Source organism: Podarcis liolepis (assembly GCF_965112155.1).
Source record: "Podarcis liolepis genome assembly, chromosome: 1".
Classification (NCBI taxonomy): Eukaryota; Metazoa; Chordata; class Lepidosauria; order Squamata; family Lacertidae; genus Podarcis; species Podarcis liolepis.
The window spans coordinates 103,577,837-103,595,556 of record NC_139554.1 but is presented as its reverse complement, the minus strand read 5'-3'; the positions used below and the strand labels follow the sequence as shown (position 1 = coordinate 103,595,556).

Here is a 17,720-nt window from a genome sequence, read left to right as displayed (position 1 = left end):
CTTCTTAGGCAAACACCAAAAGAAGCATCACTATGATTAGCTAATGAAAAAAGCACATTCCAATGTGTCCATGACCTTTTTTGCATTTAATATTATTAGCCAACAACTCTGTATTAGAAATGGGGAACGTTTCTGATTCTATTCAAAGGTCTGCTTCAGGAAGAACATCCACCTGCTGAACTGTTCAGATCTTAAGCAGCCCTGAGGTATCTTTGCATTGCAGAATTAGTCATTTTTGAATTGCATGTAAAGATTTAAAGGAGGCTGCAACCAAAACATACAGCTAAAATAGATTTCCCATATCAATGACATAATTATCACTATGTCGCAGTTACTTGATTAGATAAGAAAATGTCATATCCTTGGGATAACTTATGCACTTCCCTCAAACACAGTGAATTGTTACAGTTATCAAAATATATACAGAAAGAAGATTATGTCCATCAGGAGCAAAAGACTCTGGTAAGCCACTGTCTGATTTCCAGTCTCTGCCTCCTAATCCTACTCTCTTAACTGTTTCTGCTACCCAGAACTTCTATTCTGACCTCATTTGCATGGCACACTTAGCCAAACTGTGGCTTACTGTGAACTCCCCACTATCTGCTGCTGAACTACTGGAACCTAAGGAGAATCCAGGCCCATGGCTTGCTTCACCCAAACAAACCATGAGTCGTAAGCAAAGAACAAATCTTGGTTTTAAACTCATGGTTTGTTTGGAGTGAGACAAATTACAAGCCTGGATTTGGCGAAGACAAACCGTGGCTTACCGCCCAGTAAGGGCCATGTTAGATGGCTGGCTCAGTTGGTAGAGCATGATACACTTAATGTCAAGGTCATGGCACTGAGCCCCATGTTAGCCCAAGACATCCCTGTATTGCAGAGGATTGGACTAGATGGCCTTAGTAGTCCCTTCCCAATTCTACATTTCTATGATTTCATTGCTGAATCCTAATGACTTTACAACACTTCATTCACAAAACATTCACAAGGCAAAAAAAATAGGAACCTATTTCTATTTCAGGGTTTCCCAAACATGGTCATCCAGCTCGTTTGGGACTACAATTCCCATCATCCCTCACCACTGATCCTGCTAGCTAGGGATGATGGGAGTTGTAGTCCAAAAAAAACAGCTGGCGACCTGAGTTTGGGAAACCCTGCTCCATTTATAATGTAATTCATTCAAAACATACAGCTGCTGCATTGCTCCCTTCCCAAACAAAATCTACAGAAGCACCACTGACATGAGGGGGGAAACTGCACAACAGCAGACTGCAGTAAAACAGCCCACTCTAGTTATTGCTGAGATTCCCCCCCCCCCAAAAAAAAGTAATTTTAGCTATCCTGACCGTTAGGTTAATGCAGTCTGCTATATAAGTAATGCACAGCCTACTGTGCAAATAAGAATCACTATTTTTAGTTTTCATTTTGTACAGCCTTAATTATTTAACTTTAGCTTTGCTTTGTTTTTACTTTAAAATGTCCAACTGTATAATCAGCAACCGTTGTACAGGATCTATTTAGAAAAAGATGTTAAGGGACATGTGGCTAATGAGTATATTTTTACAAAAAATTCAGTTCAACCTTTAACATGCGCAAGGTGGAAAGCCATGTGTATGTTCTGAACCACAAAACATACTGTCCCAAGCACATCCAGCCCCAATGAGGACAAGTGATGGGAAGTTTAATTCTTTATTGGCAGAGCCTCACTAACAACAGCTCCAAAGGTGCAAGAGATACAGACACCACTTCTGATAATTAGTTTCTAGGCATCTACCTCCTTCAGAATTGTGCTCAGACCTGGACAGGTGGAGCAACAATGTGATCACACACCTTGCAGCCCACTTAGACCCCTTGTCTGAAACAGAGCGTGCAAACAACCGGCAAGCTAGGAAGAGATAACTGTCTTATGCCGTTATCAGACCAGTGGGTCCACCTAGCTTAGCATTATCTCTACTAAATGGTATGATGCTAGACCACAGAACATTCCATATTTCTATTCAAGAATGTTCTGCTTGACAAAGGAGACTCAGGAGATCAAGGTTTTCTTCTTGTGCGTTTGACACCCTTCTTTGATCTTGAGCCGAATGCCTACATGTGTGTCCAATACTTCTGCTCCTTCAGTTTCACTGGGCCTACCCTTACTAAAATGCTTTAAAAGAGCCCTCCTGAAGCTGCTGTTCTCCAGATGTTGCTGGACTCCAACTCCCAACTCAACCAACTAGGGAGCACGGCCAATGGTCAGGGATTATGGGCATTGGGGTTCAACAACATAAGGTGGACAACAGGTTGTGAAAGGCTACTGTGAAAGGATAATCAAAGTGGTGTGGGCACAGCTGCTCAGTTCCAATAATTTTATTAACTATGCACACGAGAGAGTTAATTTGGATGAACTGCCAAGGCTTCTCAGTGGTAGGGGAGGCACATGCAAAGAGAAAGAACAAGAAAGGATATGTACCCATTTTTATTGATAAAAATAAATGGGGGGAGAAGATTTCACTTCACACACTCCCCAATGCCATTTTATACTCAGGACACAGGTTAGTTCCTACCACCATCACATCTCAAAGTACCCAAGATTTAGTTACAAATGTGTTGTCAGTAACAAACAATTATCCCCAGCACTAGGCAATTCACATTCAAAAGAGAGCCTGTGGGCACTTATTGACCGGCTTCATTGTGTAAATGACCATAAATCCAACCCAAACAGCATTATTAACTTTTAACATCAATTTGTGCTGGGGTTGCAGCCTAAGTGGAGATTCTCCTACAAATTGGAAGCAATTTTCTTGACTGTGCCTCCCCCTTTACCACTTGAAAGCACCTCCACTGGTGTAAAGTTTGCACTGTGCAGTGCTGGCTGAGGGAAGCAGAAAGCCAGTGTCAAGGGAGAAAGTGCAAATAGTTCAGGGATTAGGAATACCTCCTTCAGCATGCTTGGGCAAAAACAACAACAAGGAATGGGGGGTGGAGAGAGAGGAAAGACTCATCTACTACAGAGAACTCCATCCTACCTTATATTAGCTGCAAAGGTAGGTCAAAAAATGTCATCGCTAGAACAAGGAGGAGAAAAACTGGAAACATATGTATTATCCTGACGGTAATGAAAAATCAAATGCAATTCAATTTAATCACATGAAATGGTGCATCTTCTGTTTTGAAGCAATCGTGCCTTGATTTGAAGCAAGCACCAATGGACCTCTTCTCAATGTAGAAATGAGAGCGGACAGCCTTATTTGCAGGTCTTTGGGACAAAGGCAGCCTCCATCCCACTGCAGTCAATATGGTCTGGTTGCAATGCATCTCTGTCCCCCAACATCACTTAGCTGCTATGGACTGGAACCTGGGGCCACCATGCATGCTCTGCTATGGACCTATTAACCTCTACCTAACTGTCGCAATAACAAGCACAGATCAGCTGCTAAACTTGCATATAGCTCCCTCTGCAATACAGTCTCACCCCCCCCCCAAAAAAAATCCTACCTGCAAACAGTGATCATTAAAACATTTGGATGGGTTAGCAAACTGCATATGTAAACCACTTTTTTAAAAAGGTGAGGGAGGGGGAGAAACAGCGATGAACATTTGTGACTATGGTAATAAGGAAACTCAATCCGCCCCAGCAGTTTTTGTTATTGAATGGTAACAGATTGTAGCCACTAGCAGAACTGGAGGAGTGAGAAAATTCTGAAGGAAAAAACAAAAACAAAGATGGTTGAGGCCAAGCCTGATTTTACTATGAAGCATGCAGCTTCGCCTCCAAATTTCCTTTAACGTCCGATGGATATCAGCTCTTCCAAAATAAAAAAAAGAAAATTCACCCTCACCCACAAAACGCTACGAAAGAAGGCACCCACACACCACAACTGTAGCCAGAGCAGGAATGGCCTTTTTCAGAGAGGTTACAGCTGAGAAGGGAAAATATAAACTTCCCCATCCTGTGTGTTGTGAACCCCTCCAAAAAGAAAGAAAGAAATCGGATTCCCCCACCTCCCTGGGCACCCTTTAGAAGTTCCAGTGCTGCCCAAATTTTTTTTCAAAGAGGGCCAGAAGGTCTTTGGAGGTCTTTAAGCAGAGGCTTGACAACCATATGTCAGGAGTGCTCTGATGGCGTTTCCTGCTTGGCAGGGGGTTGGACTCGATGGCCCTTGTGGTCTATTCCAACTCTATGATTCTAAGTGAAGGGCCATGGGGACCGACCAAAGGGCCAACCAAAGTTGACCTTTTTTAAGGATTTTACCCCAGGAAATAAACTGCCACAGGGGCTGGATTAGGCCCCCAAAACGGACTTTGGACATGCCTGAAAGGAAGTCAGGAAGGACATCTGCATGCTATGCAGTTAGGATAATGTGTAGGTTGGCCCTCAGCAGGGATTCCATGGAGAAACCTGAGAATTATGCCATTTATTTTAAAATCATATTTGTTTCTAGTCCTCATGGATGGAAAATCTGGGTGGCTGTGTTTGTTTGTTTGTTTGTTTGTTTAATTATTTATGTATTTATTTATCAATTTATATCCTCATTCTAAAGGAGGACGAAGGATACAGAAACTACCGTCTTTGAAGATTCACTAGACTAGAGCTAAACACAACCCACAATATTTTTCTCAACTTCTTGACCTAAAACGTAACAAACAGAATGGATTCAAACACATACCGGTACTTCATTTTTAAAAAATTAAACGTGCATTTATTTCTTTATTACCTTTATCTACCACCTTTCTGCCAAGCTGCCCAAGGTAGCTTACAGTTTTAAAGGACTACAATAAATTATAAAGCATGCAAAGTCATAAAGTTTAAAAGGTTATGAATTAACCACATGGCTTCTCAAAGGATGTAGAGCCTTCAAAGTATAGTAAAACAATTTAAGTAGTGTTAAATATTAACAGCGTTGATGCAGAATGGCATAAGTTTATTTTTAAAAAACCAGCTTGTACGTTTTGCTGTTCTTGAAATATAATATTTATTTCAGAGTACTAATTCAGGATTTCACATGATTGGGGGGAAGGATGCACAAATAGCTTTCAATGGTTCCAAGTTAAATAAGTGTGTATCAACAAATACAAATTAAAAAATAATTCCAGCGTGTTTTTTATTTCAGTGGGTGACATGGATGGTTACTTACAGTTGGAGCAGATATATTTCAGCGAGTCTGCTCTGAATATCACCTGATGTGCGAGAACTACCTGCAAGCCTTTCCCCAACAGGACACAGTATTTGGGAGGAAATTGCTTTAGCTTCTAAAGTCCTACAATGTAAAGTCAAATTTTACATCAAAATGGAAGGTGTAGAATAATACCTCAATTAAAAGTAACTAAATAAAGAACAGGAGGGCTTCCAATTTGATTGGAATCACAGGAGAACGAAAGGTCTGTTTCATTCTTTCCCTTCCGACCACCAGGAACACATATATACCCCAGTTATAATTCTACCTATTAATGAAATATGTCTTTCCCACACTTAGGCCCTTGTGGTTCAGCCTGAGCTGCAGTATCTGAATGAAATAACTGGTCCTCAAAATCAGAAGGCTGTAGTTTTATTCCAGGGTTCTGCCAAAACACATATATTCCAAAAGAAATGATTTTGTGACGTACGGATTAATCTTTCCTAGCATTGGCATCATAAAGTCATCCTTTGCATCGGGGTCTTTTTATAAAAAAATTTAGCGTATTACTTTCTTCTAGGCTATTGCGAGCTTACTGAAGGCAGAAGCAAATGACACATGCAGCTTGACAGAATGGGTTCATACCTTCATCAGTAAAGTCCCAATAAATTAAGCCAATTATCTGGTATGGAAATATGCTACCAAAATATTCATACACACACACACATCATCCTATGTATTTGAACATTATTTCGGTGCTTCATGCATATATTACCAAGTCATTTTACAGCTGTGGTCCACAAGCAAACACAAAGTTCTGCAGTTTTTATTTCAGGTGCTGTAAAAATCAGAAATAGACCATGTGGTACCTTCTGGATGTTTGATGATAGAATCATAGAATTGTAAGAGTTGGAAGGATGTCTCCTGAGGATCATCTAGCCCTGCAATGCAAGAATATGCAGCTGCCTCACACGGGGTTTGAACCTGCAGCCTTGGCATTATCAGCACCACACTCTAACCAAATGAGCTATGCAGGTTGTTGAACTATGGCTCTTAGCAAGCATGGCCTATGAGTCAGGGATGATGGAAACTGGAGTCCCAACAATGGGGGCAGGGGAAAACACCACACTGGTTATCCCTAAAAATGTCCGTGAGAATTAGGGTAAGAAGCTTATTGATGCAAGGTGTGCAGTTTAGAGCACTGCCTAGAGAAATTAGGACTGTTTCATTTTCCTAAAATAAATTAGAAAATACTGTTGGAAGCCAAAAGGCTGTGCGTGTGTTGTTTGCTTTGGATCTCCTTAGCATGAGGGGCTCACCTCAATGGATGGAACTGATATGACTTGTGGATTCAGAAGACCATTGCAGGCAGAGCCAGGTCCCATAAGCTAGCAAGGCTTGCAGATAACCAAGAAGCAGAGGAGCTGAGCCAAGCTGGGGTTTGTAGGGCAGAAAGGAGGCAAGTCCAACAACACTGTTCTTGTAAATTGGGGTGGGGGACCTGTAACATTCTGGGTGTCACTGGGATACAACTCCCATCACCCCTGACTATTGGCGATACTGCCTGGGACAGGTGGGAATGTAAGTCCAACAGCTTCCCCCCACCCCTATCCTGCTCTAGAGGAAGGACAGTCCAGGAACAGGTCAGGAAACAAACCAGGTGGCACATATGGTCTTAATGGATAGCTCAGTTGGTAGAGCATGAGGTTTTAAGGGTTATGGGTTTAAGCCCCACATTGGGAGAAAGATTACTGCATGGCAGGGGGTTGGACAAAATGACCCTTGTGGACCCCCCCCCCTTTCAACTCTACAATTCTATGGTCTGTTGTTCTATGGTCTGTTGCTGTCCTGTTTCCTGAAGCTACTGTAGCAAGGCTATGGAACACCAGCAGATGCAGTTGATGGCTTGCAATTCTGGTAGGTTGGCAATAGCAAGTGGTAGTTCAACATCAGCACCTGGGACAGCACACTGTGGGAGATGGAAGGAAGATTTAGTCTTAGGCCAGCCTTTCTCAACCTGTGGGTCCCCAGATGTTGTTGAACTACAACTCCCATCACCCCTAGCTAGCAAGGTCAGAGCTCAGGGATGATGGGAGTTGTAGTCCAACATCATCTGGGACTCACAGGTTGAGAACTGCTGTCTTAGGCGCACACACACACCGTCCCAAATTGGGCTTAGGCCACAGATCAAGTTTCCTGGGTTATCACTTCTTCCCTAGCCTGAATCCTACTGAGAACTAAAGCATTTGTGTGTGAAGGTGCAGGTTTTGCACCCAACTCCCTGGAGTAAAGCAGTCCCTCTTCCTAACACACCATATCAACAACCGCCATGATGGTGTAAACTGTTGGAAAGGAGGCAATGGAGCAGCCTACAAGCAAACAGGGGGCTGCCTTGTGGCTCCCCTGAACATGTTGCCCAGATGGAAAGAGAGCAGAAGATGAAATGGGTAAAAAAATACCCATAGGCCAATATGGGGAGGCTGTGGATCCCACTTTCCTTTTTAACCATCAGCTAACTTGTTTCCTGCTGCTCCTTTCTGAAGCTAAGCACAACATGAGTTTTACCATCCTAGTTGGTGGGGGGGGGGTTGGTAAGTGGTGGACGCACACATCATAAACTACAAAATAACAATAAAAACGTGCTGTTCTACATCCTCTTAAACCACACACAGAGTAAATCATTTGCACACAGCTAAAGGGTAAAGGGATGTTTCGTGTTAGAATGACCACAAAAACATGAGCCAATGATCAAATCATGTCAGCAGCAGCTCATCAGGAAGCAATCCCTTCTGCAGCCTCCGCCATGGCAGCTCTGCTTCTGACCATGTGTCCTCCATAAACATGAAATGCTATCAAAGAAAGAAGACCATCCTGCTTGAAGCACTGCAGCTTCACTCTTTCCTCCTTTGGGGAAGGGCTCGTGTCTCATTGGAAGGAGATGATGCTTCGCACTCAAAAAGTCCCATGTTCAATCCCTGACATCTCCAAGTATGGCTGGGAGAGACCCCTGCTTGAAAAAGCCTACAGAGCTGCTACAAGTCAGTGGGGACAGTTCAGAGCAAAATAAACAAATGGTCTGACTCAGTACAAGATGGCTACAAGCTTTATCGTTTGGGGACTGAGACATAACTTTCTTTGTGTGCACACACTAGAGAAAGTGAGGGCTAATTCAGACATTCCTTTCCCAACTCTCAGCTTGTAAATGTAAACAGGGGATGGAGGATACACAGTACACAAAACCACAGAATGTCCTATGATGCTTGGGGATTCTGGCTGCACATATGATTGAGAATTGCCCATGTGCAATTTGCAGTATTATGCATGGAAGGGCATGCATCCAGACCTTTGACAGCATGCATGAACTGGGTGTTTCCACACACACACACCATAACCATGCCTGCTTCATAGTTTTAACACTCAAGTCTAGAAAACTGGAAGTCTAAACGGTCCTTAGTTAAAACATTTTATACTGAAATCAATGTGGCTCACATGCTTAACAGCGTTCTTCAATGTATCGCTGATTGTGCCTAATGTCTCAGAAAGGAAGGCAAAATTGTGACCCTCCAACCTGTACGGTTGGTGGGCATTACTTAACTTTATGGGTTGCATGTAACACATGCCTGATGCAGAGCCACCACTTTTCGTATATTTATTTCTGACGCACAGGAGATGTTGTAATCTACGAGGACAAACCACACTGTTAAGTGTACAGACCTCGCCGATTTCAATGAGATAAAGTCTGGCCAAGACTTTGCTCAACCCAGATGCAGACTAAACATATCTCATTGCACATTCCTTAGGTGTATCAGCCCTATTCAGGCATCCAGGATCTCAAAACCTAAAACTTCATTTGGGATGAACACATGTGAGATTAAAGTGGTGAGCAGAGAGGAACGGAAGACAGAACCCTGCCCCCAACAACCCAGCATGCAGAGGTGGCTGCTGCCCATTGGGACTGGTAGGGAGGATGGCAGGGAGACCAACAGGAGGTGAAGCCAAAGTCAATGACAGGCAAAGCCACCTAATACTAGTTTCGCCCCCATACTTCTCCTCCCTGCAGAGTTCTATAAGGGCAACACTGAGTCTTAGGAAGGGGACGCTGGCATGCAGTGCCACCCCCTGGATTCGTTGTTAGTCTAGAAGATGGGCAGAGAGGGGCTGATTCAGGGGAGACCAAGGTTAATAGAGCAGTGCCCCATTTGCCCTAACAGACCAGCATGTACAGCCTCCTTTCCTGCACCCAGTTGGGGAGAACGCGCCTAGATGCCTCCCCATTCGGCTTAAGAATTCTGGTTAACCCCCATTCTCTACCTTCAGACCATCTCACTCAACATGCAAGGATTATAAGAGGACCTGACACAAAAGTGACACTGGGAAGGGGGGCTCACATTTGTGCCCCTCCCCACCACACGTCTACATGCATTTGTCCAAATGAATGAACAGGTCTGCTGTATTCAGCGATTAATTTCTAAAATGATATGTCAGGTTTCGAGGCTCACACATGCCTGGAAGGCACACTCTCTGAAATAGAAGCTCTCGTTCTAGATGCCTGGAGCTAGCTGAGGACATTTGGTGGTGATGAAATAGAACTCTACAGATTCTCTTCTTGATATGACTTTCCATGAGCTAGGGGTGAAGACAAGTTCCGGAGATTTCCCTCATGAAATCTGGCTGAAATGAAGTCCCACATGCACTCCTTGGTTTAATAGCCACTCTTGAGGATGACAATACGCAGACGCCCAATATCAAAACATATTAAAAAGAAGTCTTAATATGGCTAAGAGGATAAAATAACCAGATCAAAAGAGCTCATCAAAGTAAAACTAGTGTACAAAAGCTGGCCAAATTAAACATTTGGAATTTGACAATTAAAAATAACTCAATAATTTAAAAGAACAAAACAAAAAGAACAGAACAGAACTGGGATAGACCTCAGCTACCAATTTGCACCCATTTGTCAAATGAAATAAAGATTTTGGAGCAGTTGGCATCTTCCACTAGCTGCTTAGAAATTCTGTAACGATAAAAAGAAGAAAGCAGGATTGTGCTGCTGCTACTTTCTGGCTTCAAACACATCTTAAATGAGCCTGAAACAAAGAGGCATTCTGCAAGCGTCATTAACAGGGGAATATGCAGACAACATCTCTTGGAAAAGGGTGCATTAATGCTCACTCCGAGATACAAATATGGAAAGCGAAAGATCAACGCAAGTGGGATTGGTGAATCTGGGGTAGTACTATCATTGGCTTTCACTTTAGGTCCTCCAGCCTTTCTTGCCAACACAACCAGAGCTTTGACATTTCAATCATAACACAAATGAATTAAGCTGCTGGATGGCTTCATGGTTATTCAACATTCTAAAGCTCACCCACAAAGCTGACATTGTCTAAGGAGAGTTCTGCTGGGAAAATCCAGATCAACCCAACCATTTTAGCAAGGGAATGCACTTCTTAATTCATGTTAACAGGCCAACCAACAAGCTGGCAACAGTGGAATTTGACTTTCACATTGAACTTCTGTCCTATCCCCACCACCCCAGTCCCTGTGAATCTATTTTCTTGGGATGCAACACATGTAAATGTTGTACTGGTTTGTCTGTATTGGTTTGTAGATGTCCACATGGAGCAGGAGTTGCACAGGACAAGCAGAAGCCCTCAGATCAAGAGGTGGGCTAGAGTCCTTGTGCTGGATCAAACCAAAGGCCAGGATCCTGTTCGCACAGTGGCCAATCACACAGACTGATTACACAATGCTTCTATTCAACAACAAGACCTAGCTCTAGATATATGCACCATGTGAAACCAATGTGTCCCAAGACACAAACATGGAGGTCTCTTACACAGGACAGCAATGCTATGGAATGTGTGTGCACAGATCAGTTCCTACTGCCGATCATCACTTGCACAGATTCTGTAACATCACCTTGCTGGAGATGCTCCAGGTAGAATGAAGAAGGATTATCGGTTATCAGCAAGGCGGTTGTGAGAGGTGCGGGTTAGAGAAATGAATCTGGGGGAAGGAAGCTGATGAACTGTTGTGGTGTATCAGTGCTTCCACAAACAGGCTTATTCGTGTGATGATCTGAGTGAGTCTAATCAGAAATAATCAAAACAGGTATCAGCTTTAATTGGAGAATCCACTGCCCTCCCCCATGAATTTCATCACAGAAAAGACAGTTGTCTTGTTTCAGCACCGCATTCACTACTGATTTTATATTGTGATGAATTTCTGCACTCACCATAAATACTGCATTCTTGCCAACCTCTATGTGTGTGTTTGCACCATGATGTGTGAACAGTATTGTGGAATTTATTCATCCATAGGTAGCTTCATCTCGTATTGTTCAAAGCAACTGGAGCCCTACCACTAACTCCCTGGAGTTTTCTCTTTGGAAACATCTCTACCTACATTCAACCAAAACAGGTGCAATTCCAGTGTAGGGGTCAGCTCCCCTTGCACTTAAATCAGCCCCAGATATCCAAAGTCAAACTGCTTTTTTTTTTTTAAAGTCCTCAGTATTTCCAAAAGTTGAAAATGGATACAGGATACTTCTCCCCACAGCCTCCTCCAGTCCTCCTTCTGCTGTGTTACATAGTGCTGGAGGGCTGGGCATTTTGTAACTATATAGCAAGAGGGAGGATGCAGTTCTACAAGCAGGAAAGGAAGAAATGTGTCCTTTTCCCTTTCCTTGCATAGGTGGAGGCAGTGTGCCTCTGAACACTAGTTGCCGGAGAACACAAGTGTGGAAAGTACTCTTGCACTCAATTCCTGCCTGTGGGCTTCCCACAGGCGTCTAGATGGCCACTGTGAGAAGAGGATACTAGACTAGATTGTCTGTTTGGCCCCATCTGCCTTTAAAGAAGCTGCACACCACTTTAAACAGCCACTGCTTCTCCCAAAGAATCCTGCAAAATGTTGTTTAGAAGTTGTCCAAAGACGACTATTCATCTCACAGAGCTACATCTCACAGAGTTCCCTGGAAAGAGGATCATGAAACCATTCTAGGAACTGTAACTCTCCGGGGGAAACATGGGTGACCTAACAACTCTCAGCACCCTTAAACTACAGTTCCCAGATTCGGGGGGGGGGGCATGGCTGTTTAAAGTGGTATCATAGTACTTTAAATGGTGTGAATGTGGCCCACAATTGACATTGTAAATTTGCCCAGGTCTTTCCTTAAGACCCTTTCAGTCTAGGCTTAATAATAATAATAATAATTTATTTGTACCCCGCCCATCTGGCTGGGTTTCCCCAGCCACTCTGGTCAGCTTCCAACAAAGATTAAAAATACATTAAAATGTCACACATTAAAAACTTCCCTAAACAGGGCTGCCGTCAGATGTCTTCAACTCTCAGCGGCATTGCATACCTCCTGAAAGCTCACAGTTTCGATGTCAGCCAGTTGTGATCATCATCATCATCATTATTATTAAATTAGCATTTTTAAAATTTATAATATTTTAGTTATACCTAGGGAGTATGAAATAGATCAGTTTTGTTTTTGGGTGGCCCTGTTTCACTTCCTAATGATGAACAAGTGCTCAGTCACCCAAGTTCACTATATTAGAAGGAAGAATGGTATCGGGATGAATCCAGTTTTACAAAGGCATTACAATCAAGCACGAGGACATTGATGAGGCAGGCAAAAACTACACTGCTGGAGAGATGTGTAAGTGGGAAAGCATTCTAGATCACATATCACAATGACTTTCTTCAGCACTCAGGAATTAATAAGTGAAGCCACCTCTGCATCAAGGCTTATATGATCTTCTGGTACAGGGTCGGCAACATGCGGCCCATGGGCCGGATCCGGCCCACAAAGACCGTTTTACCGGCCCACGAGCCACCCCCAAACCGAGCTGCCCACTCCACAAGTCCCACACACACTTTGCTAAACCGGCACAGCACTGTGTGGCACGGGGACTCGCCAAGCGGCACAAGAAATCACATCTGTGCCCACTCAGATACCGGAAATTGATTCTGCACATGCCCAGATGCCGAAAATCACTTCTGCACAGGCATGGTTTTCCGGGTCTGGGCATGCACATAAGTGATTTCCGGCGCCACGGACATGCACAGGTGCAATTTCCAGCATCACACTGCGCTGGTCCAGCCCACGGACAATCTCCATGGCCGGTAAGCCTTGCCAACCCCTGTTCTAGTACAAGAACAGATAGAGGTAGTAGGAAAGTGTGTGTTTGGAGGGGGAAGATTACTTTTCAAGCAGGTCAAAGCACCTGACATAACTGAAATGATCTCACCACTGCTTCCCCTGAAAAAAATAATTACTTCTCTTGCATGTTTAATTGCCACCTTTTTAAAAAAAAGTGTTTTATTACTTAAGGCTCCATCTAGCAGGATGCAATTGCAAAAGTAAGAGTGGTACAAGTACAGACAAAAAAGAAAATGTACTCCTGTCTGCTTCCTTTGAGCCACATCATTGCTTCTGGCTGGATGTGAACTCAGATTTCACACACCCAAGTCACTGCTACAGTGGCTGAGTTCCAGCATAAATTATGCCAAAGGTAAAGAAACAAGAATGATGATGATGATGATAGCAAAGCACGTGCTTCCCGAACCCTCTGCAAACTTCCACAGCGCTTGAAAGGAGAAATCCTTACTTCTTTAAAATGTGCAAACTTACTCCCAAAGCAATTTAAGAGAACTTTCAGGGTTACTTCAAGACTATGAGCACTTCCTCCTTTAAATCACTGTATGCACAATCGCTTTTGAGTGATAGCTGGATTGCTAAATATTCATGGTCATAGCCTGCAGAATTTTTGTTTTGCAAAGTCAAATCCACAGACAGAAACCAGCAACTGAAAAGCTGATTGCCTTGCTTCTGTATGAAATACCAAGTTCTGCTTCAGCACTTGAGGGAAGGGAAATGCTGCTTAGAAACCATTATGCCAAACACAGGTTTGAAATAATAATAATGTAAAGGTCAGAATTCTACACGTTTACCTGGACCATCAATTCATAATTCTGAGAAAAAGACCACCCTCCAGCTCCTTTACAGTGTATAAAGTGGAATTAAAAGTCCCAAAGCCAGTCTGAAGCAAAAGAGAGGAGGGGGCGCACCCTCTTCATCTCACGGAAAAGGTTTGCAACTTGCCGTGGAAACTCAGCTGCCGTGAAGCGGCTTCTATTAAACCATTAAGAGAAATAAAAGGCAAAGGACGGGCCAAGACTTAATCGCTCCCAGCGCCCCAAAGCGACCCATTGGCTCAAGTAAAAGTTGCGACCTTGACGCCCGTTTCCTCGCGAATCAAATTAGCCGAAATCAATGGGACTTCACTTCCCACCGAAAGTGCATTTTATCAGATCCGGCTGCAAAAGTCCCCCAGCTGCGGGAAACGACATCTTTTCTCCGATTTCACAGCCAAACAAGCAGCCCACAGCAACAAAACGTGCGGGTTTCCCCAACTTTTACCGGGAAAGGACGGCCTTTCCCCCTCTCCAGGTTTCCCGACTTGTTCGCTCCCTCTCCCCAACCTCCCCTTGCAAACGAGATGGGGACCTTCGCAACTGCGAATGGCCGCCTGCCGCACCGCAATAACTTTCACTCTCTCCGGGATCACAGAGTTTGCAAAAGCAGACCGGGGGTCGCATCTTCCCCTTCACCGGGGAAGGAGCAAGGAGGAAGAGGCGGAAAACGATCGCTCGCCGCTTTGAGGAACGGGGAAGGCCGGGCGGGCGAGCGAGGGAGCGAAGCCCATTCACTTCTTTCTTTCTCCTCCCTCCTCCGCTTCACGCCCCCTCACTCTCTCCCTCACTCGCCCGCAGAGCCGCTCCGCCTGCCGCCCCTTGCCCCGCTCCCCCTTTCCAAACAATGGATCAGCTGCTCCACAGGCACTTGGGCGCCCACCGCCCAACTCCGAGCGACCCATTTCCCCCCTCGAGGGGGGTGTGCGTGCGTGTGGAGAAGAGAAGCGCAGTTGAGCCATCTCCACACGGGATAGAGGATTTCCACACCTTTTTTTTGTCCCCTTTTAACGAGGAGGGAGGACGAGGAAGGGGTGGGTCGAGAAAAGCCCCCTCCTCTACTACTACTACCACCACCACCACCACCACCTCATCTCTTTCTGTCTCCATTAGGGGGTCAGAGAAGAAGAAGGGGCTCCGTCCACACTCACCAGCACGACGGCGAACCTCTCCTCCAGTTCCGCGGGCTCGGGCATGGGCAGCTTGAGCGGCACACTGTGCGCCCTGAAGTCCGTCTGCTGAGAGTCCATGCTCCCCGCATTGCCCATGGCGACGGGGCCGGGGGAGCTCCGTCCGCCGCTCTCTCACAGGCAGGCCACGCCAGGCGAGGCTGCTGCCGCCGGCTCTCGGCTCCCACGACGCCGCCGCTCCGTTATTCCTTCCCCGCCCACCCCCAAGGAAAGCGGCGAGCGGACCCCCTCCCCAACCCAAGCTGCCGCCGCCCCCAACAAAACTGAGGTAAAAATAAAATAAATCAAAGCTACAGCAAGGCGAGCCGCCGGGATCTGTCTGTCTCTCTCTCTCCCTAGTCTTCTCTCCTCATGCTCTCCTGCTGCCTTCTCCGCCTCCCCGGCGCAATCCTTTTCTCCGAGAGGTGCGAGCCGCCAGCCGGGCTCTCAGCTGCTGCATGTTGCACAGTTTCCACTCCGAGCGGTCCCGCCTGAGGGAAGCAGCATGGCTCCTCCGGCGGAGAGGTCCGCTGCTCCGGGAGCCCCGCCGGCGCCTCTCGACCGCGGCAGCGAGCGCAGCGCCCACAAAGCGCAGGACGGCAGAACAGCAGCAGCAGCCGACGACGACGAACGAGCCAGACAGACAGACGAGCGCGCAGCCCAGCACAAAGCCCCCTTTCTGCAGCCGCCTCCTACGGAGCCGATCCCCGCCCCCGGCCCCGGGGAAAGCTGGGAAGCGTAGTCCTCGCAGGTTGTTCCTCATGCGCGGACATGCCCGGCTCGCGGGGCCGGTGAAGAGAACTTCAATGGATGAAAAAAAAAACTTCAATGGATGAAAAAAGAAATCCTCACGGAGAGGGTGGAGACATTTGTTTTGCATTCACTGAACAAAGGATGCGTAGTGTGACGGTGGGGAAGGATCTGCCATTCACACAGAGCGTGCGCCCCGTCAAAAGGATTTTTGTGAAGTGTGAATTTAACCCAGGGGTCTGCAACCTTTCTCAGCCGTGGGCCGGTCCACCGTCCCTCAGACCATGAATTCCTATGCCCCACAAATAACCCAGAGATGTATTTTAAAGAAAAGGACACATTCTACTCACATAAAAACACACTGATCCCCAGATGACTACAGGCCAGATTTAGAAGGCAATTGGGCTGCATCCGGCCCCCAGGGTTGCCTACCCCTGATTCAAACCATATCATAATTTCCCTGCCTTTCAGACATTAAGTAAATTTTACATTCGTTGAAATGAATGTGTCTCAGCCACGGCTACTGATTTCAATGGGTCTGCTCGGAGTAAAAGTGAGTTGATTGGGATGGCTCCTCACTAGAACATGAGATTCTTAATCTCAGGGTTGTGGGTTCGAGATCCATGTTGGGTAAAAAAAAATATTCCTGCATTACAGGGGGTTGGACTAGATGACTCCTGTTGTTCCTTCCAACTCTACAATTCTATAATTCTGCAGCCCTATATTTTAAACCACATGTGTTTATACATTTGCAGTATCACGCAAGTCCGTCTTCCAAAACAATAAAAACCCAGCCACATGGATAGATACATAGAAGAAGAAGAAGAGTTTGGACTTGATATCCCGCCTTTCACGCCCCTTAAGGAGTCTCAAAGCAGCTAACATTCTCCTTTCCCTTCCTCCCCCACAACAAACACGCTGTGAGATGAGTGGGGCTGAGAGACTTCAAAGAAGTGTGACTGGCCCAAGGTCACCCAGCAGCTGCATGTGGAGGAGCGGGGAAGCAAACCCGGTTCACCAGATTACGAGTCCACTGCTCTTAACCACTATACCATGTTGGCTAGTCTGAATAGGGTTGCCATATTTTAAAGATGAGGATACATTTGCCGACTTCTATGGATTGCTATGACAACTCTACCCATGAGAAAGAGGACATGACCTGGAAATGTGTTTATATTATGGCAACCCTAATATATGCTTATTGTTATTAAATTTTATTATGGCTTATGCTGTAATAAACTTAATTAACTTTTAAGGCACCACAAACATATATACAATATATATATATATATATGAGAAACTGCTGCACATATTGTACCTGATTTCAGAAACAGGTGTTATTTCACAGTCAAAAAAGACACAGGTGGCCAGTGGTTTCCAAAGTAAACTACAAATTAAGGCAATGTCACACTTAACAAGAGAAAAAACATTGGCAGAAACCCCCACTTCATCACCAGGTCCCTGGCCTGTTTAGACACGTTTCATATTGGTGTACACATCTTTCAAATGTCTGTGTCTCCTTGAGTCTGATTCTTTAGGTGAGCACCCCATTTAAATGTATGCACTAAACTGGCAATATTTTAAGCATCAACTCCTGGGGGGGAATCCACACACACATAACCCCATTAAACCTGTTCTATGGAAAACACCATGTATGCAGATGGGGGGGGGTCCCGCCAGCAGCGTAGCATGGGTGCTAGTGCCTGGGGTGGAGGGG

General features: G+C 45.2%; 1 protein-coding gene across 9 annotated transcripts in view; it reads right to left on the bottom strand.

Annotated features, from left to right (window-relative positions):
• FMNL2 (formin like 2) overlaps positions 1 to 16,055 on the bottom strand; it is a 195,302-nt gene extending 179,247 nt beyond the window's left edge. For 5 of the 9 annotated variants that reach the window (XM_083493669.1, XM_083493673.1, XM_083493668.1 and 2 more), the window contains exon 1: positions 15,236 to 15,963. In XM_083493669.1, coding sequence (XP_083349795.1) covers positions 15,236 to 15,352 — 117 coding nt within the window. In that variant the 5' untranslated portion in view covers positions 15,353 to 15,963. Of the gene's footprint in view, positions 1 to 15,235 lie in introns of all 9 variants that reach the window. The other 4 variants (XM_083493674.1, XM_083493675.1, XM_083493672.1 and 1 more) reach the window with 1 other exon arrangement.
• Positions 16,056 to 17,720: the final 1,665 nt, after the last annotated feature.